The sequence below is a fragment of the Trachurus trachurus genome (genome assembly GCF_905171665.1).
Source record: "Trachurus trachurus genome assembly, chromosome: 4".
In the NCBI taxonomy this organism is placed as follows: Eukaryota; Metazoa; Chordata; class Actinopteri; order Carangiformes; family Carangidae; genus Trachurus; species Trachurus trachurus.
This window is the reverse complement of record NC_139898.1, coordinates 29974810-30002122: the sequence shown is the minus strand read 5'-3', so window position 1 is coordinate 30002122 and position 27313 is coordinate 29974810. Positions and strand designations below refer to the sequence as shown.

The window sequence follows — 27313 nt, the reverse complement described above, 5'->3', positions numbered from 1 at the left end:
TATCAAAACCACTAATTGGCGCTGTTCTGTTTTTCTTTTTTCAAAAGCCCGGTGCTGTAATAAAGTGGTGGAATGGCATCTACATACACCCTCCCCCTCCCACCTGAATCGTGCTGTTGCTCTTGTCCTCCTCCACGCTTATCCACAATGTATGACAGCAAATACATTGTGTATTTATGGTCATTAACACAGGCAAACTCAGTGTAGAGGATTAGGGCTGGCAGCAGCGGTGCCGCATGGATTTAAAGAAAAAAAGAAAGAAACCTTCCCGCGAATATTTGACTATTCGTTTTCTTTTGGGAAGTATTCGACGAATGCCCTAACTCCCACACACACTCCTTTCGTTAACATGCCCAACTTTACAGCAGAAATAAAAACACAAACAAGTTTTCAACAAAGTCTCAGCTCCAGCCACACCCATTTTTGGGATTATCTGGGAATTAGGAGGCGGAGTCAGGGACTGCCAAGATGGCGACAGTGGAGCAGCTCACTTTGAGCCTAAAAAAGGCTACAATTTATTTACATTTGTCTAGTTACTCTCAACACTGCAGGTTTAATTTTGAATTTTAGGGTAACATATGAAAAGATGTCTCTAGAATATTAAATACTGGGAAGAACTACTGCAGATCGGCCCTTTAGGAAACCACATGTGATGAAATGTAAAAAAGAAAAGAAAAGGCAGAATCACACGGAGTTCATTTTAATGGAGAAAGGACAAAGGGTTGAGGATAAGGATCATGGAGAGCGTGTACTGAAAGTGAATCCACTTCCTGAGACTCGGCTCACCTAAGGGTTGCTGAGGATTAGGATCTGACATGAGAGAGAGAGAGAGAGAGAGAGAGAGAGAGGGAAAGAAAGAAAGAGGGTGTGCGTGACCTTGATGGTTTTAGGAAGAGAAAATGACTTTTCATCCACGACGCCTGTGAGGATGAGGAGCGACGAGTGACACGAAGAGGCTTAATTCAGCCTGTGGGATGGAGAGAGAGAGGGAGGGAGGGAGGGGGATGAAGGACACGGAGAATGGATGTGGGGGGGGGGGGGGGGGGGGGGTGGAATCGAGCATTTGTCTGGCTCGGGTCATATCTGATTAAAGTATATGAGTCCAGTATTAGGGTAATATTCATCAGGCAGCCAGATAAGCCACAGACAGAGATTCTTTGTTATTCAGCAGGACTCGATCAGAGGCGCGTGTCCTCCGCTGCCGTCACAATCCCTGCTGATTAACACAGGAACGGAGAGGATGCTCTGTTCCTGTTCCTATATACACCTCCTCTTTTTTTTTTTTTTTTGCTTTCAACAGATGGAGCCTGTATTTATGTCAGGAGGAAAAACTTCTGATAAACTTGTGTTAAAATTGTTCAGCTCCAATCAGGATTAAGAAACAAATCAGAGATTAGATGGATACAAAAGCACAAATTGTTGTTATCTGGGTAAGACGATTATTTATAACAAAGGTCAAAGGCAGAAATACAGGAGGTAAATGGGAGGATGATGGCAGGTGTTATGGGTGTGTCTTCATGGACACACAGCCAGCAGTCAGAATTAGCACAGACTTTGGCAGATGTTTGGAGGGAGTTCCTGCAGAACCTGAGGCTGCAGTTTCAGGACCTTTGTGTTTCACAACTCTACCACAAAGGAAGTGGACAACGGGCATACAATTCACTAAATATAAGTTCATCAACAATTGGATTACATAATGTTATGTTATTTATTTTATACAGGTTGTGTGTCTGTCACATCCACTTGTGGCACACAGTTGTGGGGATCATATACTTATTCTTATTGTTTATAATATTTGGTATTGTCTGTCCTTGTGTCTCGTCTCTACAACCGAGTATTAGGGCCACATTGACAAATAAAAAAATCACAAACTTTGAGAATAAAGTCGTAAATTTACAACTTTATTCTCGTAAATTTACGACTTTACTCTCGTAATGTTATGACTTTTTTCTCGTAGAAAATGTACGACTTTATTCTCGTAAATTTACAACTTTATTCTCGTAAATGTATGACTTTTATAAGTCTGTGTTGTTTTTTTCTCAATGTGGCCCTAATACTCCGTCATACATCTCTCCAACTTTTCAAATGGCTGGAAAAGCCATAGCACACGATTTCTTCGTTATTTTACCTCATAATGACCCAGATGCTAATTACACAAACTACTTTGCAACCACAAGACATTTGGGAAGTAGTTTTTTGTGAGCTTTAAGGTGCAAGAAACAATCCTGAATCTGTGGTCTTGAACTCTTCTTCCAGTACTCCTGGCCACTAGGAGGCGCTGGGTCCTGAAATTGCGGTCGTGAAGGTACGATGGATTCAGCAGCTGCCTCTTTGTGATCTACGAAGGTTTGGCCTTTCAAAACAAATTTGAACAGTTGTAATGTTGGCTGTTCAACTGAGCTGAAACACAATACGTCCATTTAAATGCAATTCTCTCTCAGTGTTATTTGCTTGTATAACCAGCTCTCAATGCATCGTGGGATATGCTCGGTCACCAAGGATCCACCTGTTGGATCTTTTGAACAAGGCTGCAGCTTGTCTTATCTCGGTTTGTGATAATTAAGAGTTCATCAGTAGTTTGTCTTCATGCTTGATTCTGAATTAGATCTTTATCATATTTAATTTCACTGCTGAACGAACAAAGCTTCAAGACGACGACGACGACCACGACGTCCCCTTTGAAACTGGTGATGGTCGATTTAAAACCGTCCCCTTCGTTTCTGACAGATGAACCCCCCTGTGGCGTCCACAGTGACTCAGTGGATGTCATGATTGATTTCAGGGTCAGCGAGTCCAATACGTTTCCTCTGAGCTGATCTTTGAACGGCTGATGTGGATCTTAATTGAGTCTGGTTCATCTTCTCGGGGAAAGAGAAAAAAAAAATAAAGAGAAGGAGAAAAGAAATACGCCGTCGTCAGATCCAGAGAGAAACTGGAGACTTAGAGACAACAGGTTTCTGGATCTACATACATCTGTGTTATTAGCCTATATACACTGTTATAGCTCTACAGTACTGCAGTTTATCCACCATTTTGGATCAGAGACCAGCAGCAAAGTCACTAAAATAAAAATTGGAGCCATTTTTCACAAGCCACAGATCCTCCAAAACGTCTGTCAGCAACATGACACTTTTCAGAGCCACAGATCTGCAGCGAATTAACTGTATTTGTGACCTACTTCTGTCTCGGAAACACACTCTCATGAGATCTCACAACATCTCTGCTCTGTTCGCTGGTTGTGCTTCACTGCTGCAAACCGTGCATTATGTGTGAAATTTAAAAATCAAAACTGAAACAAAACTAGCATTTCTTAGCTTCATGACACAGTTAAGTTTTAATCACTGGACATTTTTTGGAGTGAAGTGTTGTGTATTGTTATTGGTGTTTTCCATTTTAACTCAGAAGACAGATTTCACACGTTTACAGTCGGCTACGTCATCAGAAATGGCCGATACAACTCGGAAACTATAACCCTGAGTTCACAATCCAAGATGGCCGCCCCATGTAACAACGGTGAGTAAAAGCCGAATATTAAACTGTTTATCAGCCACTTGGTCTTGTTTTTGTGTAATTAAAATGACATTACTGTGCAACCTCTATCTGTTGTGATGTTGCCTTCACATTCATCAAACTATAACATAGTGTGTTGTTATGGGCTAATCACTAACAAATGATCATGACCACGCCCACTTAGGAGACAGGAAGTGTGAATCATTTCAAACCTGAAATGCAGCACTTTCTATATAGTGCTACAGGATCTTTGTCCAAGACAGACATGCTCATGAAAATGTGCAAACAAACTGAATATTATATCTCCTTAACATGAGGACATTTCAAGAATCCACTTCGCAGATTTGCTGATTTGCATTTAGCGCTGCTGCCACATCCAGCTGCTGTTAACATGAGGCCGACACTGGGATTTCCAAATATATTTTCTCTTAAAGGGATAGTTCACCCTAGAATGATATTTCGCTCATTATCTACTCACCCTCATGTTGACTAAGGGCTGGAAGAATTATCAGAGTCCACCCCCCCTTCTCTGAGTTACAGGGGGTCTCGGCGTAGCAGTGAATTTCAATGCAACGGTTGCAAAGGGACACCGGAGCTCTTCGTAAAAAAAACACACACAAAAAAACATCCAAATACCTCCATGATGCTCGTATGTAATGTCCGTCTTGTGCTGAAGCCCCCTAATTGTCCCGAAAAAAAATTAAATAAGTCTATATTTTAAGCTTGTTTGTAGCGGAAGCTTCTCGTCTTCTTCTTCTTCTCCTATTCCTGGTCCGTCCAAATATCGCGTGATTCGCAGTAACCGCAATGACGCCGGCGCAAATCACGCGATATTTGGACGGACCAGGAAGAGGAGAAGAAGAAGAAGAAGACGAGAAGCTTCCGCTACAAACAAGCTTAAAATATAGACTTATTTAATTTTTTTCGGGACAATTACGCAATTTGGGGCTTCAGCACAAGACGGACATTACATACGAGCATCATGGAGGTATTTGGATGTTTTTTTGTGTGTGTTTTTTTACGAAGAGCTCCGGTGTCCCTTTGCAACCGTTGCATTGAAATTCACTGCTACGCCGAGACCCCCTGTAACTCAGAGAAGGGACGGTGGACTCTGATAATTCTTCCAGCCCTTAGTCAACATGAGGGTGAGTAGATAATGAGCGAAATATCATTCTAGGGTGAACTATCCCTTTAAATGCACTTGAGCAATGAGGTCGTTCCACAGTTTGGAGAAGAAAGTGGACAAAATCCATTAATTTCCACTTTTGAGACTTTCTGACTGTTTGACTCTTACAGATGTGAAGAAAGGAGGAAGCTGCAGGTCTTGGAGAGTTGTGGAGGAAACATGGAGGATAAAGACACATCTTAATGATTTCTCTGACTCTCCACAGTGCAGTTCATCTCATTTCACAACATATCAGACAAAGAAGCAGGTATTTATGGCTGTCATTTATCCTTGGATGACGGAAATACCAGACTGAGCACTTCACACAATCAAATAATCAATATTTTTTTGGGTACCTACATGATCAATCACATAACAGTAACTTGAAAAGTGACAAACTCAGAGAGGATTAATGGCAGTTTATCCTCTGATAGTTTATTGATTTCATTTTAATTTTAATTTCACTGTATTTGATTTTGCTCAGTTAAGTCTCGACTTTAAATCTCTGTAACAGCTTCTAATGAGACTGTGTCTGATTTAAACTGAGCTTTATTTGAACAAAATATCCTGTCCGACCGCTCAGCGCCATGTCTCTCTCCATCTCTACCACAGTCACCGCTGGATTTGTCCTGATTCCTGAGCGCAACAGCCACAACCTGAGCTCCTATAGGCACCAGACCGGGATGGGATGAAGACGTGAACTCACCTCACTTCTGCGGAGTCTGCTGCGCATCGGGTCCATCCAAAGTCGCCCGAAGAGGGTCGGTGGGTCGGTGGGTCGGAGGACAAGTGGATTTTCTGCTCCGGACACCTCCAGAGCGGCGGCCGAGGAGGAGGAGGAAGAGGAGGAGGAGGCGTCGTGACTCCTGCACGCTCACCGGCCCGTCCTCTCCACATGCACCGGGACCAGAACGGAGCAGATACTTGGTAATCACCCTCTTCCTCCTCCTAATCCTCCTCATCATCGCTGCGTGTGGCAGCTGCCAGGACGATCGGCTCCACAGTCACAGATGTTTTGGCTCCTTCATCCGAACATTTACGCGTTTTTAATAAGACCTGGAGGGGGGTAAAAAAAAACAAAAAAAAACATGCTGACATGTTTTCTGGCGCGTTTCTTTCCCTGTGTGACGCTGTAGGTCTCCGTCACTCCGCCCGCTGTGTTGATTTTATTTCACTTTTGGAGATAAACCCTCACAACCGGACGCACAAACCTCGTTATTCGTGCGTAAAAGCCGCGCGCCTCGTCAGTGAATGACGCGTTGTGCGTTTCATCAGTGAAAGCGAGGTAAGTTCTAGTTCTCAGAGGCGCCGATGAGCTCGTGTCGGACGCAGACTTTGGCATCTGAATGAAGGAACCTGTTGGATTAATATAAAAACAGAACAAAAAAACAATCTGCCACTTTCAGGGAGTTTGGTGTTTCTCCGTCTGGTTTCGCGCCTCTGTGACCCCGCAGACTGAACCGCGCCTGTCGTCGTGATTACAAGGTAGAGACGATGTTTTTATGCAACACGAGTGCCATCAAAGACTGGAGCTATTTTCTGTCTCAGCTTTTGCCCCTGATGAATAAAACAACAGGCTTGGTCAGCATCGACAAAGCGGAGGCTGTGACGACCGTCACCGTGGTGACGGCGCTGCAGCCGGACAGCGCCGTGAGCGCGAGCAAACCGCCTCTCAACTCCAACCAGACCTCGGGCATGGAGCACGTCTTCCAGTACTCGTACTCGGAGAGCGACCTGCTGTACACGGACTACCGGACCCCGGTGCGGGACTCGATCCCGCTGCCCAAAGCGGTTCTGTACCTGGTCATGGCCGCGCTGGTGGTGGTGGCGGTGGCGTACGCGATAGTCGGACACCTGGTCAAAGACGTGGTTAATGAGTTTGTCGGTATGTGACCCCCTGTTTTGTGTGTGTGTGTGTGTGTGTGTGTGTGTGTGTGTGTGTGTGTGTGTGTGTGTGTGTGTGTGTGTGTGTGTGTGTGATCATACATATCCACTGGGATTATTGAAGGCAGCACAAGGAGAATGAGGAGAATAAAATGTCATAAAAGTCAAATTAAACCTTTTATTTCAACACATTAAACACACAGAGATAGGTTTACAAGGAAGTTGACATTGTCCTTATTTGGCATTTGGGGCCCCAAGGGACTCCACCTGGGGCCCAATTAGAGAGTCAATGTTTGGAGAAAATGCCTTTAAACACATCTGAAGTGTAAAGTATTTGTACCTCTCCCTCTCTTCTCTCAGACAGTTTAATAATTAAATTAATATGTAAACTGACAGGAAACCAGTGAGTGTGTTGTGGACTTACAGGATCTGTCCTCCTCTCGGCCAGTGACCTTGTGAGGAGGGAGACGTCCTGACAAAATCAGCAAGTATCAGCAAGTGTCTGTATATGAGAAATGGAGAGGAGCTCGGCTGTGTGTGTGTCTGTGTGTTTTTTTTCCTTCTCTCTCTATTTTTGAAGAGCTTCCTGTGAGTGATACATAATGAATGAATTAATGAATGAATGAAGGAAACAATGAAGTCTATTTTTAGGACGCAGTGTGGCTCTCATAGTGCTGACTTCACCTGATTGTCAGCTAATTTACATCAGGTGATTTGAAGCGAAACACGAGAGGTTTCTGCAGGGGCGCGTCAGGACAGAGCAGACACACTCACTGAGTCGCTATGATGAAGCAATGCAACTTTTTGGGATGAGGTCACCACAACACATTCAGGCCTCATTATGAACATCGTTTTGCATTTTGGCTTTTAGAGGCTCTGCAACACATTTTTGGTTAATTGACATTTACAGTAAATTGCGGTCAGGGTTCAGGTGCACTACAACAACTGATTTTCTTTGGGTTTTTATATTTAAACTCTGAGGTTGTTTAAAAGTTATATAGCCCTAAAGTGTGGTTGCAATGATCCAAATTTGAACAAACTTTTGGGGTTTCACTTCAGTTCAGTTTGGAAGCATTATTAATGTATGCATTTTGGATGCTACAAAATATTTGCATGATGGCGACAACTTTTCTAACATAACATAATTTGGGAATGTGGATTTTCACATTTTTTTTTTACATTTTTGGAGTGAGGAAACAAAATAAGACTTGGATGGATAAAATTACAAAAGAGGACACCTCAAATTTGGACTCAATCCCATTTCTCATTCATTTTCCTACTCCTGCAACTGAGTAGAAAATTTGAAATACTGCCCTACGAAATGTGACGCAACTGCTACACCATAATACATCAACATACTGTATGTATTGACCTCAGATGAACAGTAAAAATGTCTAACAAATTCTTTGATGCTGGACTTGATGCTGGAAAAAAAAAATTATGTAAAAATGCAGGACTGTTCCACAAATAAGCAACAACGATGTAACGTTGTAGTGAACCTAACAAACAGCGTAGAAAACATACTTATTATCTTAATTTGCTTGTGCAGCTATCTGGTCAGTGTGTCTAGTGTATTCTGGGAAATCTGTCCACCTCTTCATTTATAGTCCTGTGGTGCTTGGTTTGATGGGCTATGCCACCCTCCTCCTTATATTGGCCCCACCTCCTTTCCATCCCTGACCTGAACGCTCAAATTAAGGACTGGATCATAGTCAGCAGTTGTATATGAAGCCTATTTCATTTTAGGAGTCGTTATTGTTTCACATATTAATAGAGCAGGATGTACAGAATTGATCCATCCCTCCTCACAGTATCACACAATATCACACCTGTCCACTCAGGTTTGACCGTGTTTCTGGCTTCCTGCTCTGTCTCTCTCAGGTAGACAGAGTCTGTGTTCGGTCTCAAACCTGTTCTCTGTCTCTCTGTCTGCAGGCGGAGGCCGGTCGATTGTTACCGAAGGTGACGGCGGCGAAACCGGTGGACCAGGTGAGCTCACATGGGTGACAGTCTGCAGCACTTAGCTTTGCCACAGAGACATGTTCACCTCATCCTCTGAGTCTACCTTCACCTGACCCGACCCCCACCCACCTCACCCTATACCGCCACATAAGAACTCACACATGCACATCTACACAGATTCAGAGGGGAGGTCGTGTTTGGACTCCTGGGTTTTCCTCTGAGGTGTAAATGTGCAGAGTTTGTGTCTTGCAGTCAGAAGGTTGAAGAAAAAATGTCTTGTCAAGTCTCCTGGTCACAGCGAGACGCTTCACTCTTCTGACATGGTGCAACATCGAAAGCGCAAACAGGCTCTGGTATAAGAAAAAAAAAAGAAATATGGGGAAAATGCACTTGAATAAACACAGAGAGCAAAGATTTATGAATAAAAAATATTTTAATGGATAGTTCATGTTCATAACACTGTAGACACCAGTTTACCTGCTGACAAAAAACCTCCAGATTATCAGATTATCATCTGATCCATTGTAAATATCCACCACAGTTTAGAGACCGACTCCATGCTTCATCTGTGACCTAACGTACTCACTGCAGATGCACACGCACACGCGCACACACACACACACACACACACACACACACACACACACACACACACACACACACAGTTCCCGTTTCATCTCTCTATAACGTGCTTGGGAGACCCAGATGTAATTTGTCTGTCCTGACTCGTGAGCGCAAGTTTTAATAAACCAGAATCAATTCAAATGTATTAAAAATGCATTAAAAACAGCTGAAGAAAGTGCTGTTCAACATCTGGAAAACAAACACAAAAACCACAAACATCAGACAGTTAAAAAGTGGCAGCGTAAAAGAAGAAACGGTAGTGAGCAAAAAAAAAAAAATAGTTTTGAGCTGTGATTTGAAGGAGCCGATGGACCAGACACATCTGACAGATTCAGGCTGCTCCACACTCTGGGAGAGTCTGGGCAGAGGAAGCCTGGTCACCGAGTGTGAGGGACAGCGAGGAGGTCAGTGTCGATGCTGGTTGTAGCAGTGGAGCAGTGGATAAGAGGTCAAGAGCTGAATGCGATGTGGTTGGACCCACTGGAACCAGACAGATGCTGAACTTTGATGAAATAAGAGCATGGACAACTCCTTCCAAATCGGTATTAGAGAGGAAGGGTTTTATTTAACTATTGCCATTGCCTGTTTATTACAGTAAAGTCTGAAAATTACACTTTAAAACCCTAGCAATCAGGTCTTAGGTTTATTATTATAGAGCAGGTCTTCAACGTTTTTTAGGCCAAGGACCCCCAAACTGATGGAGAGATGGAGCAGGGACCCTTACTATATTAAACATTGTGTATTATATTAAACTGGGCCCAGTATCATGTATAAACATAGCTTGTTATTGTTCATTCAATACTAAGCTATTCAAATATACACAGGTTCATATATTCATTTTTTTTCTAAACGTGTACAAGGTACAGTGAGTAGGGGGCCGTTACTCTGCCATTTATAAACAGACCTTGTTCACTGATGTCTGTGCCAATATCAACTATGTCTGTCAACTGCATGATGTTCATGCAGACAAGATATTCAAATTGACATTTTTATTTGAAACACAAATGTGGAAACTAAAAGATAAAACATTGTCTAATCAACCAAAAATTTCACGACCCCCCTGCAGCACCTCTAGACAAAGTAGCCAATTATTCTGCTTTATTACAGTAAAGCTAAAGAGAACCTCAGCTGTTTCCTCACCTGTGTGCAGAACAGTTCAGTTCAGTGTCATGTAGATGGTTTAATTATGCAGTGTTGTAGTCACAGTATTACTGATGGGAGATTCTCCTGAAATATGGCAGTGGTTCACAAACTTCAAAGACCCCATACATTTAAATAAAATTTTGTAGCCAACACCAGAAATACACAAATATTTGTTCTGGAACTGAATAACGGCACTTTTACCTTTAAATTAGGGCCAATGGAGTGAATTTTTTGGAAAGATTATAGTGACATTTCTGGAAAATAGTGGTACAATTTCTCCAAAAAAGTATTAGACATTTCTATATAAAAACAAGTGCATAAAATTTTCCAAAAAAAGTTTTGTAAAAAATCTGGAAAAAGTGGTAAAATTTCTTTTAAAAAAAAGACAAGAAGAAGTTAAAAATTTTGAGAAAAAGTTGGGGACCCCTTTGAACACTCTCAAGGACCCCATTTTGACAACCATTGGTCTATGGCACAAACTGGTTGATTTTTACTGCTGGAGCCAGACTCATGGTTGACACTGAAGTCAGTGTATAGTTTGTTTACCTAGTCTCTTAAAGGCTTCAATGAAGTTGTGTATATATTATATTAGTGATAAACTCCTCAACTGGCAAAGTTTTTCAGTACATACATGTTGGTTGTATCTAAATGAAGGTTGTCAGGGAGACTTTAAAGCCCCATGTGTAGGATTTAAACGTTTGTGACTTTGGTTTCTCCTCCTGGGTTTGTCACAAATACTTTGATGCTACAGAAAAGGAGGTTTAAGGTTCATCTGCTGTCATCACATGGATCACTAGTCAGATTCAGACATCACAGATCTTGCTCAGAGCCACCCCCCAGTCCCCCCACTTTTTTTTGCACCATGCAGAGCCCTGAAAGTGAACGCACCATTTAAAGCAGTGGTCGTGTATCAGCTGCTCTGCTCTGCGGCTCTGAGAGGAGGAATCCCTCTCTGCCTTCTGTCTCCTCTTCTTCACACTCACAACTGTCAGCCTTAATCTCAGTTTCTCATCTGACAGAACAATGATTGATGTGTCCCGATTCAAAGAGGGCTCCACCACACATGACGGGGGCCGCGGTGCGACAGACATCTCCCCCAGAAACAATTTTATGCTGCTTTGCCTCTAATGGAATTACAGAGGCTGAACCCATCATAACTTTCTGTCAGATGAAGTTTGCAGCCTTGTTCTCTGCTTGTTCTAAATACTGCGCTCGCTTGTTTTTGCCTCGTGTTTGAATGTCGCAGCATGAACGTTGCCACGCTTTAAACCCCTCCAGGGCTGCAGCCGTGAAGGTTTTGTCATAAACAATCTGTATCTAAAGGAAAAGTGGGAGTTGCTCAGCTTTTCAAAGTGATAAATATACAAGTGAAAACACAAGGACTGGACAGGACTGAGGTCAAAATGTTGTTGATGATATAACCTCGGAATGATTAATATATAAAAACGTAAAACAAGACAGGAGAGAGCGACGATCTGAGGGAACAAGTAAGGAAAGAGAAGAAAAAAGAGCAGATAAGGAGGGAAACAAGAGCAGGGCAGAAAAAACAGAAAAAAGAAATAAGATATGTGTTTGTTTCCAAAAGACAGATCAAACAAAGGTGATGATTCCAGTGGGTTTTATTTACAACTTTAAGTGTGTAAATGTGAAACCATCAAAATCTGAGTACTCAGTAACCCAGCTGTGAAATAGAGAAACAACATTCTTCTCTGAAATGAACTAAAAGAAAATCAGATTCTTTCAAAACAATAAAAAGCTAAACTAAAGCAAAGACTCAGATCTGTAGATATTAAAGCTATATAATGAAATTTTTTCACCTTTCTTGGAACGACTGAGGAAAAATCAACGTAATAATAAAATAAAGGAGAAAGAGAGAGAGAGACAAATGTCTCCCATTAAAAAGACGTCTTCAGTCAGGACCAATCTTTCATTTCTGTCTTGAAGAAGTCGAGTCCAGTTCCAGTTCTGTTACAGATCAACAATATAACCTGGGACTTAAATTCTGCGGAAAAACTCTGCTGCTGTATTTTGAAAATGAGCTCCAGTATCTCATATCCCGCACTTATGCACGAGCACGACCTAATAACCATGTATATATTTGTATTGTTTTGGTGTGGTTTTTAATTAAAAATATATCATTAAGAGTATATCATACACTTCACTGTCAGCTTTTGCTTTTCCCACTTTCATGTTTTTATCATAATTAAGTCTCTTTTGGTCAAAGAAAGACAACTTGAAATAATCAAGCAGTCCAATCACAAACTTACTGGTGTGTGCACACCAGGAAAATATAATATTCATCCAAAATAGAAAAACTGATCATCTCAGAGCAGCCCCAGACTAAACCTCACATTAAAAATGCTATAAAACCAAAACAAAGTCTCTAAAGAGCCATGCATGTGCAGCAGCTCTATCAACCCTCTGTCTCTCCTCAGACTGGGACTTTGCATCTCGTCGAGCCACCAGCCGCAACAAGACGGAGATCAACTGCATCACCCACGACAACATGAACGAGATGAGCGAGCTGGGGGAGCGAGAGGGGCCGCGGCTGCTGGAGATGAGCTACGTCTCCCTGAATCACAACCACCTACAACCACAACCACAGCTCCAACTCCAACTCCAACACCACCACACCACCGCCAACTGCCTGAGCTCCAGCAGGCCGGAGGAGCAGCAGCAGCAGCAGCAGCAGCAGCAGCAGCAGCAGCAGCAGCAGCAGCAGCAGCAGCAGGAGGAGGAGGAGGTGGTGGTGGTCACCATAGACGAGACGTTACAGCAGCGACCCCCGGACACGCACTCCGGGACATAACCCATGACCTTTATCTAGGGGAGTTACAAAAAAAACAACAACGACAAAACAAAACAAAGCAGCGTACTTGCTTGCATTTCTTGTTCAAGTGGATTTACAAGTCTGTCATGAATCGAAGCTCTATCCACTGTTTCATCACCTGTGCAGGTGGGCTGTAATACCTGTGTTATGTTGGTTGGTTGGTTGGTTGGTTGGTTGGTTGGTTGGTTGGGGGCTGTGCTGGGACACTGGACTGCTGGCGTCGGATGCTGAGGTTTGTAGGCTATCTGATTGGATTGGTTTCTATGGCGATGAGATGTAGAGGATGGCTGCAGCTCTCTCTCTGTGGAGCAGCGGCCAGAGAAAAGAATTTTTTTTGTTTCTTATTCATCGTACTGACCCTTTTAGCTTTACTGTGAAAACAAAAAACACTAAAAAACAAAAACACTCTTAATATAAAACATGCACTTCACTCACGTAATCACTCTAAATATCCACTACATGTTGGTCAGGTCTTATTGTAATACTGCTCAGCTTCATGAAAACAATAACTTTATAACTGTTTTTTTTATTCTTATTCTTATTCTTATTATTAGTTTCCTTGATGCTGTGAGAGACACCTGAAGTTTTTTTGTAATTATCGTAAAAACTTAAGTAAAAGCACCTGAAACGACACAGGTAATATCAATGTTAACACAAGCTCCTTTTAATGTTTAATGATGCTGTAATAATCACTGAGGGCAAAAAAAAAACAAGAAATAACAAACATTTCACTACCTGGTGATAAGTTAGAAGTATTTTGTATAGTTTCATGTTACTATAATAGCTCGATGTGAACAAGTTTTAAATCACCTGTGAGAACTCTCTGGTTATACCTGACTGCAAAAAAAGAAAATTATTATAAAAGTATCAAAGCCATTGTTCTTATCTAAAGAAAAAGGGTTTCTGATTTCTTGGCAGCACCTTTAAAAACGTAAGTGTTGGTTGTTTCGTCATTATTTCATCAGTGGGTTAGGCTATACAGTATATCATGTGAAGCGGCCTTTGTTTACCTTTGTTACCTCACTGTAAAGGGCTACGTAAAAGCTGCTGTGAGTCTGACGCCACTGAAAGCTACAACCAATGGGACTTTGTTATCCCCCCCCTCCTAGTGCATGCTGGGATCATCATCAACAATGTTTGGGAAGCCGTACTGAACAGTAGAGGGGAAAAAAAAAAACAGTTGTTCCTGTGCACTCGTATGTTTTGGGTGATATGTGGAAACTGCAGCTCAATGTGCTGTGATTTTAAAGGGCAACATGACTCTGCAGCAGTGTTACCAGGTGTTAAAGCTCAGAATCTGATCCTTGAAAACAAAGGGGGGGGGGGGGGGGGGGGGAGAGAAAAGAAAAGCTGATTTATTTCACTGTCAATCACTGTTTTTCCTTTCAAGTCATCTAATAAATGCTCATGGGCAAAAAGTCTTACAGGTGATTCCATGTTTATTATTTTTATTCATCACTGACTGACCTCTGGGCGTCTGTAGTTTTTCTTTAACTCTTTGCGAGGATAAACTTACTTTAAATAATGAAGAAACAAATTAAAACAAAAACTTTGACCCTATAATGATGACAAGGCTTCTTGTGAACAACAAAGCAAACACACCACCCACTGAGAAAAAGCATTCCTATTAATCTAATTCAAGAAACTTTATTCAACCCCCAGACATCCACGCAAAAAAAATCAACGGATGTGCAAACATCTAGCTGCACCGTTTTTTTAATTAAAGCAGAAGTGAGTGGTCCGGTCGTTTTCGCTAATGCTGCGTTCCAGGCAGGCTTTTGAAATCGTAAATTACAGCTTCAAGTCACAACTTACGACTTTGTAGCGTTCCAGGCAACCCACTCGTGTTTTTCCGACCTGTTTTACCGGTGAAAGTCACTATAACGGCCACTCGTAACTTCCGACCGGTGAACTCGTTCCAGATCGAACTGGTACCACTTCACGGTCGGAAAAATACGAGTTTCCTTGAACGCACCATAACAGTCCTCGTCGCTACGTCACCACATTCACGGCGTTCCTTGGCTGCACACACAGCCCTGCATGCCGTTCTCTCTCCTCATTGGATAAAAACTGTAGGATACGATAAATGTTTTCTCTTCGGCTCAGAGCAGAGCAGAGTGACTGACAGACCCGTGTTTCGGTCCAAACACTCTATGTAAGTGATTGTTGTCGGAAGATATAACTATTTAAGACTTATATTAACACAAATATATCACTTACTTCTGCTTTAATTAAACAGTTTGTTTGGATGTGTGTTCTTTCAGTAGTAGATTAATACACCTTATTAGTTGTAGTGAGTTTTTGAGGCAGTATCATCAATATCTCACCAGTGTTTTTACAGTGGAACTGATTGGACATATCAGATTCACACAGTTTACTGTTGAATATTGACACTACAAAACAATAAAAGTAAAAAAGTGGTTGTAAAACTTTAAGACTTGACTTTATAGTCGCCTGGTTTTTCCTCACTTGAATTAAAATTCACAGTGAGAGTGATGTGCAGTCTTAAAATGTCTGTGTAGGTCAGAGGGACAAGGGATCGGAGATGTTATTTCAGCGGCGTCCTCCTGGAGCACTAAGGCATTAAAATGACATTTCCTTACATCACAGAACTATAAGGAGAAAATCACTGATGCACAGTGTAAAAGTTTTATTATTCCAAAAAAAAAAAAAAAAGACCTTGAATCCAGAGCTGGTGTAGGCTATAACATGACCTTCAGGATGGTATGCTGCAGAATGTTTTGCCTATATATCCACCACCACCACCCACTCCCTCCTCCCTCAACAGCAACTTCACACTTCGAGGTTCTTCAATGCAGTGACCAACTGCTGTGAGGAGGACGCAGCAGAAATATTAATGAGCCTGGTATACGGCTCACATGTTTAATACCATGCATAAGGACAGAGGACATGTGTCATGAATTTATGTTTCCAAAACATACGGTCCAACCCTGCTTAGCATTACAGGGAGTGTTGTTTTTTTGTTGTTGTTTTTTATCAATTTGGTCGTTTTTTTGTTTTGTTTTGTTAGTTTTATATGAATAAAACATGTGAAAAATACATGTTTTATTTGAAATATTAAGTGGTTTCAAGAACCAATCCCTTTCTCACCTCCACTCTCAGTTTCTTTCCGGAGCTCTAGTAACAACAGGTCAGTGTCAGCCATTCAGAAGAGAGGAAGCTCTGAGCCTCTCTTCTGATTGGCTCACTGTTTTCTGAGTGATCCTACAAGAGAATAATACAGAGCAGATAAGCAGATGTCAGAATAAAACACTCAGAGAAGCAAAATCCTGCAAGTTGTTGGATGGATGGTTGGTCCATGTGGGTGTGGCTTGATGTTGTGACATCACAAAGTGACAGGAAGTCCTGGCGGCTGGTTTTAAGGCTCCATTTCTGAATGCAGGCTGTGTGCGTTTCTCTGTGGACTGAGGATTCACAGCATTAATATAGACCCTAGAGCTCAGCTATTATATATTATAATCACACCTGCTATTTAAACAATATGGGACCTTTAATTAACTTTATAAACCTTTTAAAAAGCCTGACAGTCCGCACTCAAACATACCTTTTTCTTGTCGAGCTGAAGATCTATTTAGTTTGACAGCACACACATCACAACCAACCAACCCTGGTTTTTAAATTTTTCATCAGCTTCTCAGTCTGAAAGATTTCTGCCTTCCTCCTGTGTCCTCAGGACAAACGGCAGCGTGCTATACCCGTACCCGCCCTGCCCTGCCGAGAGAGTGGTAGTTGTTGCCTGTCAGGCTGCTTCCCTTCCCGTTAAATAGGTGCATGACACAGGAGCTAATGAAAGGGCAGCGAGGATTGCCAGCGACCTGCCCACCCAGGTAACCATCTGTTCCCCAAACCCTCCCCTCCCTCGCTCGGTGAGACCTCCTGTCACCTCGGCCGCCACGTCCCCAGAGCTGTCTCCTTGCCTGACTAGTCCTGTGTCTTCAGCTTCCACCACCGCCACCGCCACGGCACAGACCCTGAGCATCCAGGATCACTTTGTACAAGCTGACTGTGAGCAGGGGTACATTATCATTCATTCGGCGTATTCGACCCAAGCAGTATAAATAATCAGCAAAGACTGGAGTTGTTTTCTTTGTTCAGTAGCCTACAACTTTTCTTGGAAATTGGTATTTACTTTGTCTTTGCAGCTCGCTCATTAGCTTGGACTCAAAGTTAGGATTAGAATTGGTTGGCTAAAGGTCAAACGTCAAGGTCAGGGTGACATAAATCATGATTTTGGTCTTGTGAATTCGGTATCTCCAGAACTAATCTTTCAAATTTGTGCAAACATTCACTGGGATGAGCTGATTTGATTTTCACTAGGACCTCATTAAACTATTTTTTTTTTAGGTATTACACGTGACTTCACACAGCAATTATGGCAATATTTTTCACACAGATATTTTATATAACTCTAAAACAAGGATATAACATGAAACTCCATAGTCAGAGCGGCGGAGGGATACATACGACCGTGAGGTGGTGACTCTAGTTCACACTACGTTGTGATTAAAATGATCATTAAATGAGCCAGAAAATTGACTCCGTCCTCATCGTTTTCAGTCGCTTGACTTTGACTCAACGTGGACATTTCTCACCCTGACAGCAGGTCCTCAGTCCTCGTTGTCTGTGTTGAGAAACACACACACTAAAAATGATAAGTTACTGATCATTTGAAAATGTCACACATGCTCATGTAACAGTGGAAACTTCCTGTTAATGTGAACTGCAAAAGTCTTCAAATTCCACCAAATGTAGAAAATATCATATCTGTGTTGTAAGCCTATTGATATTCCCAATAGTCTTACAACTGTAAAATACAAGTCTATAAAATGGTTTAAAAAGTATGTTAAAACCTTTGACTTGTGGTCAAATATGTATCAAAATAAAAGGTTCTTTAGGGATATTTACTGTGTGAAAGTGCCCCCAAGTGGCCAAACGCTGATAGCAGTTCAATTACTTTGATAATCAAAAAGTTTCACCCAGTACATTACCTTCTTTACAAGCAAAGGAAAATTAATGTTGTACCATTATGGGTTTTGTCTTTAAAAATGTCTTGTACATTAATGTCTGACAAAACTTTTTACTGTAGCTACATCAAGTCATTGTTTTGAAAAATGTAAAGAAAACATGAGAAATTCCAAAATTTCAAAATATATAGCTATGATGACTATTATCATAGCTCAGATTGACTTGATTTGAAAATAGCATTTTAATGCTGTTTATGTATTATGACCTCTTAATTGAATTGAGTTTAAAGATAGCATTTAAAAAAAAAAACGTTTTTAGTTTTATGTTACAGCTACATTACAGATAAAGAAATGTCACACAGAATAATGAAAAAAATAATTTAAAAAAAATCCTTAGAATAGTTATGCCTTCCATTTCCACCAGTAAAGACAATCCAGTGTTAATATCTCCTAAAATGTTGTATACATTTTATTTGCCTTTAGTACAAGATTTTTCTCGTCACTAGTGACATTAGTTTTAGAATGGAAAATTGTTTTTGTCCTATGTTGAGTGTGTGAATGCTGCACAAATATAAGTGTTCATAATGGTGATTACATCTTGCATTTGTTTATTTTTTTCACTAATGCACTAAAACTCCAGGTTTCCTCTCATCATCAGCTGAAGTCCTCATTGATCTGCCCATACAGGATCTCTGTCCACCCAACCTAATCCCTTCCTGTAGGTGAGTGGTCTGAGTTCAAGGTTGCAGCCCAAGACTTTAATGGTGGAAGACGTCTCCTCGGAGCTGACCAGCTGCCTCCGTGGAGAAAGACATGGATTTCCAAAGGAGCTATAATTAACCGGTTGGCCGGGGACCAGGACAGGAGGACCCGCCATATGGAGGTAGGGCCAGACAAATTGAGAAGCACTGGAGATGAGCACCAATCTCTGTTACACAGCAACAATGTACGAAAAAGAGTGGGTCAGGACATTTCATTATGTCCCCACCATCCTGAAACAAGTTTTGTCCAGTCTCATGGAACTAAAATAAATTGGATCAGGATGAATTCGTCTGACAAGAAGTTTTGGAAAACTGCTGAGAGTGTGAATAAGTAAACTCTCACTGGACGAGATGGTGGAAATGGTGACATTATGAGGATGGAAACGGCAAGAATGATGATCATCATCACCCAACTAGATATTAAAGATTAAAATGGAAATCTAGCATGTGAGATCTTGGGGTTGGGGAAAGAGATGAAAACCCAGACCATGAACTCTTCTTCTTTTAAGGTCATGCAGTAAATTACCTGAGGGTGTTCTCACTCATGTGTGAACACAGCAAAAAGGTATCAGGAATTTAGAAAAGTGAGAAAGTCACTCAGGAAACAGGGAAGAAAATGCCCAACACCTGGATAGCCTACGGCACAATGGAGTCTTGAGTTTAAAAAATCTATGAATTTCTCCAGAAACAAAATATACACAATATACAAAAAACAAACAAAAAAACAAAACAATAGATAGGCCACAGTAGGACCAAGAAAACTAAACCAGTGCATAAATTCCTATTCAAATGAATGAATTTATATCACAATGTTACTCCACAATGTTATCCGTCTGTAATAATGACTCCTAATGATATAATTAATCATTAAACATGACCTGGACTTCGAAAAGCAGTAGAAAATGGATCAGATAAACAAAAACACTTCATTCATGGTCAACATAATAATGTTACTGGGGGTCTGGAGATAGTTTTTGCTAAAACTACTCTTATTTGTTTAATAAAAATTAAATATTAATAAATAGGAATAACAATAATGTGAAATAGTAAATAATCTAAACATGTTTTATGTCAATAAATATAAATAAAACTGTTCATAATCATGTTTTTCAGTCCTACACGGAGGTGGAGCTCGCACACAACAGCCACAACCCGGACGTCGTCATAGCAACGGCCCGCGGAGTGAGGGGACGCCTTGGGCTCTCTGTGATTGGTCGCTTTCGGCTGTTGTTTGGCCCTAATCCTCCCTCTGATTGGCTACTCGTGCTGTCACTCTCGCATACTGCAACGCGATTGGCTGTATTCTCCCCTCGCGTCCCGCCTCGGCGAATAAGCTGTTGCAGTCTGCACACTACTAGTCAGAAAAAAGGCGAGCGGAGGAGAAGGAGGGGGAGGGAGGAGGTGGAGGGAGGAGGTTGTTTCACGATGTAAAGAGTAGAAACTGGGTCGAAAAAGTAGTTAATTGTTGTGTAAATGCTGTTGGCGGCTAACTCTATATAAAATACACAAAAAGCTGCGAGATATGTAGGAACTTTTCCAGTCGCCGGTGTCGTTGCTTCACGATGGAGGAGTCTGAGGAACCTGTGACAAGGCAAGTCATAACGTTACAGTACAAACCGTGTCTCGTTAGCTTAAACCTAACAACCGATAATAGTAAAACAGTGATGTACGGAAAGTATGGGACACTTTGAGGTTAAAAAAACAAAACAAAAACTACTTTTACTGATAGTTTTTTCCACAGAGAGTTTGAAATGTCGCTGTCAGACGGTGCTTCGGACGACGACATGCCCCTGTCGTTACCCACTGAGGGCAGCCACAACGGGAGCATCCGAAAGGTGAGACACCTGCAAACCCCGTAATGTACACACACACACACACCAGGTCTCCAAGATCAAATAAAATGCCTCCTGGTTGCTCCTAGACTGACCATAAAAGTAAAATAAAAATACAAACAAGGTAATAACCAGAAGTGCAGGGGGGTCAGGCCATCATACTCCTAAACTATTTTTATTTTACTAGGAACTCAGTGGCCCCTAACTTAACATTTTAGGAGTGCATAAGCAGAAAATGTAGGGGCAAACACTGTAAATCGACTTGCAAAGCAAATATTCACATTTCCTTTTTCATTTATGATCCTCACACACATACATTGGCCTGCCTGCCACCTGTAATGACAGACCCCATCCCAGATTGTTTGAGTCGCCCCTTCCAAGTTTCACCAGTGTTTTTAAAAAAAAGATAAAGCAAATTTACTGGTTGCACATGGGCAAGTAGATGAAAAATGTACTTGCACTGTCTCACTACTGTGGCACGCTGCAGTTATGTGAAGAAGTTGAGAACATTTGTTGAGATTCTCATGCTCTGTCTATGTCAACCTGTTCCACCATGCGTATTACCTTTATAAAGCAACAAGAATCATACAAGTAGCATGGTTTTTAAAAACATTTAAACTGGCAGTTCCCCCATTTGCACCTCAGCTCATCATGCTGATATTACCAGTTTTGTTTTCCCCAAATGTAAAGATAAGTCTCTGCAGACTCCCCCAATACAATAGGTAAATGCAATTTCAGTTGTGCAACATTGAGTAATGGAAAGTAACAACAAGAAAACAGCAATGGATTGTGATAAAAGCAGTGTTGGAACATGTAGTAGTTGAGTGTGCACAGGGTTTATCTGCACATGTTCATGTGCTGGTCGACCAGTCAGTGAGCTGGAAAGATGCACTGCTCATCAGTGCTTCACATCACAAATAATTTGATCCATCTCTGTTGCATCTGAAGCAGACAAAACCAAAACCGCTAAACACAAGTGGGTATGTAGTTTTTAGAATTTAGTTACCGGTAACCTGATTTAGGAACTTTAATTACTTTAAGATGATGTGGGTGCACTTACAAAGCGTTGAGTTGATAGAGAAATATTCTGATCCTAGGGTCCTGTTGCCGTTAAGCAAGGCACTTGACCTTCTGCTGCTCGACTGCAAAGAAAAACTGCAAGTTACAGTTGTTAACACGTTGAAAAACAAGATGTCTGCTGAGCGAAAGTGTCACCTGGACACTGGGGGTTTTCGACACACACACACACAGGCTATTTTAGATTTTAACCGCACAGATGTCGTGGAGCAGCCTCCATCCTCCTGCCCTCCTGGTGGTGGAGCATCAGGAGGTGGGAGCGCGGCCAGAGGCCTAATCCACACAGGCACTCTGAGGATTACTTGACGTGTGCATGCTAAACAAACACCTTAACTGGGTGAGAGGGAACTGGGAAGATAAAGGGAGAGAAAGAGAGTGTGAGAAAACGAGAAACCATTTGTCCGCACAGTACAGTATGCTGTACACAAATTGTCTGCAGGAGTCGTAGAGAAGGAGATGGAGAGAGCCGCAGGGATAAGGAATAAGGGAGTATTCAGTGTGTTTACAGTCCAGCTGCTCCATCTGTCATGTTACTGTACACATGTGTACTTTTTAAGTGTGAAACAGTGGGGTCTTGTGTGATTGATCGCTGATTTTAGTTGGCAGACTTGTAACAATCAGCTGTTTGGGGCGTTTGTTGGCAAAACGCCTGTTGTTGAAGCCAGGTTTAAGAGGCCTTTAAATCTTCAGACAAACAGCTCTGACATATCAGCAGCTTCTTTTTCTATTAAACATCATGCCCTGCAGTGCTGGGGGCAGAGGTGTCTCCTCCTGCAGCAGCACCATGTACCATTATTTCCACCTCACATCTCTGACACGCTCTTTGACACACCCATCATCTTTTTTTTTTTTTTTAACTTTGAAGTGAACCTCTCCTGCAGCTCTCGAACCAGCCTAAGTTAATTCTACTATGAAAGGTTCACTTGTTATTTACTGTTTATGCACATTATATTTGTAGATGTTCTGTCTCACTCTGGTGCAACTGGTAACTTGAAACACCACTGTGAAGTTGTCAGACCTCTTCTCTGTGGTATTTTCAAAATAATGTATTTTTTAGTACTTCCTAATGTAAGATGAATTGCACTTAACAGCTGTGGTTATTTCAGATCTAAACCAAACCAAACAACTCTCTGTAGCTGATGTTGAGGAGTTATCCCAGTCAGCTGCCTCCAACTTGGTCGATGATTGTTGGTTAATTTATGGGGATTTTATTTTAGATTGCAAAATGTATAATTATGTACTGTAAATAAGTCAATCTATTAGTGTGAATATTGTTTGCAATCTCTTTTACACATGGCGGCACATTGACTGTTTGTCTTTCAGAGGGAGATGCTTCTTACTCGGATCATGTTTCATGAAACACATAATTCACTATTCATTACTGAAGTGATTGAATAAATGAATTTATTTCGAACAAATCTGTGTCTAAAATGAAAAAAAAAGATATAAGTATCATCAAATCATAATATGCACAAGTTCGAAAAAGGAGTAGGAAGAAGTATGCACTTGCAAAAATGTCCACCCCTTTCTACTCATCATGGTTTATATATCTAGTACTACATCTATCTACTACATAATTACTGTATCCATATCAATTAAACTTGTGTTGCCTCCTCTCTGTCTTTATTGCGTCTGCAGGGTTGTGATCCTCTGGCCCAGACTCAGCGCAGTAAACTGCAGCACAGACGAGCTCGAATCAACCAGCAGATCAACAAGGAGATGCGCATGAGGGCCGGAGCAGAGAACCTGTTCAGGTGAGGCCCGGGCCAGACGGCCGCTTTTTCTTTATACCGCACTCACGGTGTACATTGTTTGTTGTTGACTGTGCAATTCAGGGTATTTTGCAGTTTAAAGCACAGACACACACCAGAACAATAAGAAAACACTTCGATGGAAGGTCTGATAATTTAAGGCGCAGCATAAGTCGCTACCGTCACGCATTATCGTCAACAGACCAGCATGTAGTGAGAACGTCAGCGCTGAAAAGAGGAGATTATAAACAGAAACAGACATGTGCTGTTAAACTTATGGGCAGTAATAACCTCGTTGACGTTGTTTATTGATGAACCGAGCGGCGTCCAACCGATTTGAGACACTTGAGGAAGTTTACAAAGTAACGGTTACTAGTAGATTATTAATGTGCATCTGCTCCGACCTGATTATGAAGCAGTGACGGCGACACACTGTATATAGCGGAAACCCTGCAAAGTCAAAGTTCGGTGTCAAATCAAATTGTCGACACCACTCGGTCTTCATCAGTTGAGTTGTCGTCTGTCTTATGCACAGATGAAATAATGAGTTGCAAGTTGCAGTGGACTGTACTTGTCGCTGCCATCCCACATGTTGTTTTCTTGGCATCAACTCTTCACCACAGTGTCGGTTCTCGTGACTTCAGCAGCAGTGAGGTCGACCTATTGTTGGTGCAGAGAGACGCTCTCTCCTCAGCTTCTCCTCTGAGACACACTGATGGTGGATGCTATTCAGTGTCTCTTCTCTTCTCTCTGTGCGTCGGCTGCTCTTTGTTAACTTGTTAGCTCTGTCACATTTGTGGTGCAGTCCTGTGATGGGAAAAGGTCAGAGATCACTCCCCTTCAAAACACACACAGACCAGCAGCACCACCCAGTTTTATGGCTCAGTTTGTGTTCACACACGTTTTTTATGTGTCTGTCTGCTTGTGCATCTTCGTCTTCCTGCGTTATTATACATGCTGCTTGTGCCTCCTCTTCATATTTTTTTCTTTTTTCTTCTTTAATACTTGTGCAAAACAGTGATTTGAAGGCCACATACCTCTGCAGCGTGAGCTCCATCAGGGCTAATCACCAGAATGAACCGTGTTGGCTTTGTGTTTTTTAAGCAGCAGGCTGTCATTCACACAGCATGCAAGAGTTTTATTGCTGAAGAAATGAGGGAAATGAAAAAAGAAACGGTGGCAGAACATCAAAGTGTTCTCTCTGAGAACATTAGCATCATCTTTATCCTCTGCAGCGTCTCTCCATCTCTCTCTCTGTGCCTTTTTCCCCTCTTTCTCTCTCACCCTTTCTTCTCTTCTTTAACCATTTCTCAGGCTCTGCGTGTTCGTACAGATACTGAAACTTTGTTGTGGCAGTTTGGAGAACAACATGAATGACCCCATAGTGCAACAGTCTGAAAAAACACTTGCTGCCTCTCCCCTCAAACTCATAAACATTCGACTCTAGAGCAGAAGGAGGAGCGAGTTAATTAAAGCAAGGAGCTGCTTTCTGCCTCCTTCTTAGTCGCCATGTCAGAATTTAATAAGATCAGCGTAGAAAAACAACAGCGTCTTTAATTAAGAGACAACTAAAGGGCACCCCTCATTATTATCCCAGGACGCATTAGGCTACAACTAATTAACATCCCACATAGATGAATGATAGAAAGCAGGGCGAACACTTCATTAATTAATTAGTCTCACAGTTTGTTTTTTTTAAGCCTCGTCTTGAATATTTTTTTCACAGTAAAAGTGAAAAGTGTCCCATATTTACTTATTTTTTTTGCCTAGTGCATACAACTAGAGCGGAAACGACTGGTCCCTTTAAAGGATTGGAAATCAGTTTTCCAGGCAAAACTCCCATTAACATGAACTTTATAACTTTAGAAATGTGTTGATTTACAGTTTATTGTCTGATATTATAGAAAACACAAAGCAAAAGTACTGTATTATCATTGATATAATGCATCATTAGCCTATAATGCTCCTGTTTTTAACTAGACTTCTCTGTTTTCAATTTATCTTTGTCACTTTACTTTTTGGTATTTCGAATTTCGGATACGCTTGTATGTCTCAAGCATTTTCAGCCAAATGTAAAACAATAAAAACAGCAAATTCACACCTTTGAGAAGCTGGAACCAGTAAATGTTACTGACTTTAACAGCTAAATGAAGTTGACAAAGTTTTCAGTTTGTAACTTCACTGTGGAGTCTGGACTGACTCTTTAACAGGTAGAGATGTTTTCTTTTTCTTCTCTCTCTCTCTATCCATTTCCCTCCCGGCACCACCACTTCTGACTGGTTTCAGGCTGTTATCCTAAAAGGTGATGACTCAGTTTAGGGGAAATAAAACAGGTCCTCCTGCCCTTTCTGTTGGGACGGTGGGTCACAGAGACACAAAGAGGACCCCCACACAGGCTGCCGGCCTGTAATCAGCTGGCTTTGTGTCCAACCTCCCGTCCTGTTCCCATGCAGAGACGAAGCCCTGGCAGCAAGCTCATCCCCCACTTATTTGTCTGGCACTGTCAGACCTTTTTTTTTTTTTTTTCTCTTCTATCCTCCCCCCTTTCCGGTCAACTGGAATAGAGCACACACACAGACGAACACACACACACACACACACATACACACACACAACATTTTGCTTTCTTTTTCACTTCACTCAGTCTGAAACTGTTGTGGAATTGGGTCGTGGTATGAGGGTGATGGAGGAGGGGTGGGGGGTGGGGGGGTTAAGATGCTAATTACAGATGAAAGATGGGTTGTAAACTCATCAGGGCTTGTGATTGGCTGATGATCATGTTGTTCGCTGCAGTGTGTGTGTGTGTGTGTTTCTCTGTGGGAAAGCCCAGCTGAGGAACAGTAACTAGTTTAATCCTGGCCCCACATCTCAGTTAGTCTGATTATTATTTATTACAGTGTCACTGTAATAAAAGTGTTTTTCAGCTCCTCTGCTACTTTCTATTAAGAGTTATATTCTCCCCTCAAAAGCTGCAGTGTGTTGTGCGTGCAAGTGGGTGTGAGTGAAGGGGATATTTGGCAGCCCATTTAAAGCTGACTAATCAGATTGCCCTTGGCTTGATCCTAGATATAGGTGTATGTGTGTGTGTGTGTGTGTGTGTGTGTGTGTGTGTGTGTGTGTGTGTGTGTGTGTGTGTGTGTGTGTGTGTGTGTGTGTGTGTGTGTGTGTGTGTGTGTGTGTGTGTGTGTGTGTGTGTGTGTGAGAGAGAGAGTGAGAGAGAAATCAGGAGGGACTGGCGGAGGGAGAGGTGAATGTAAAGTGGTCTAACTGGAGAGATTAACATTATTTAAAAGGAGCTCAAAGGTGAGCTTCAGCTGCGTGTTTCAGACCAGTTTGGTCATGTGATTACAGAGAGAGAATCACATTTTTCTGGCTGTGCAGCCGAAGTAACTGATTGTCCTGACAGAAGCTAACGGAGGTGAAAAGTTTAACCCCCAAAAAACACAAAGACCAAAAGTCCAGACAGTTATTATTGTAACATGTCTCAATGACTGTACACATCTAAAACAGTTCAGTTTAATGTTTCAGAAGTGCACTGACAAACTGAAAATAACACATTTGCTGCAAAATTAATTTGCTTTAGTTAAAGCAACACAATGTAAGATTGAGGCTAGTACTCATTTCATTTAATTTCGATTTATTCCATTCATGGTTTACACATGATTGCACATATTTACATGACGTACCCATAATCATATGTGAAAAGGAGCAGGATGAAGAAAAACGTATAGTACCTGCCCCTTTCTATAGTTATAATTGCATTGGCTTAGTACCAACACCAATGTTATG

The 27313-nt window shown here is 41.6% G+C and overlaps 1 protein-coding gene across 1 annotated transcript in view; it reads left to right on the top strand.

Moving 5' to 3' along the window:
- Positions 1 to 6235: 6235 nt before the first annotated feature.
- The window catches only part of rhpn1 (rhophilin, Rho GTPase binding protein 1), a gene marked incomplete at both ends in the record, with an annotated part of 32762 nt that continues 11684 nt past the window's right edge, over positions 6236 to 27313 (top strand). The window contains 7 exons of the mRNA XM_083970926.1: positions 6236 to 6560; positions 8495 to 8548; positions 12724 to 12949; positions 16813 to 16864; positions 16907 to 17154; positions 20606 to 20699; positions 23412 to 23527. Coding sequence (XP_083827052.1) covers positions 6236 to 6560; positions 8495 to 8548; positions 12724 to 12949; positions 16813 to 16864; positions 16907 to 17154; positions 20606 to 20699; positions 23412 to 23527 — 1115 coding nt within the window. The remainder of the gene's footprint in view (positions 6561 to 8494; positions 8549 to 12723; positions 12950 to 16812; positions 16865 to 16906; positions 17155 to 20605; positions 20700 to 23411; positions 23528 to 27313) is intronic.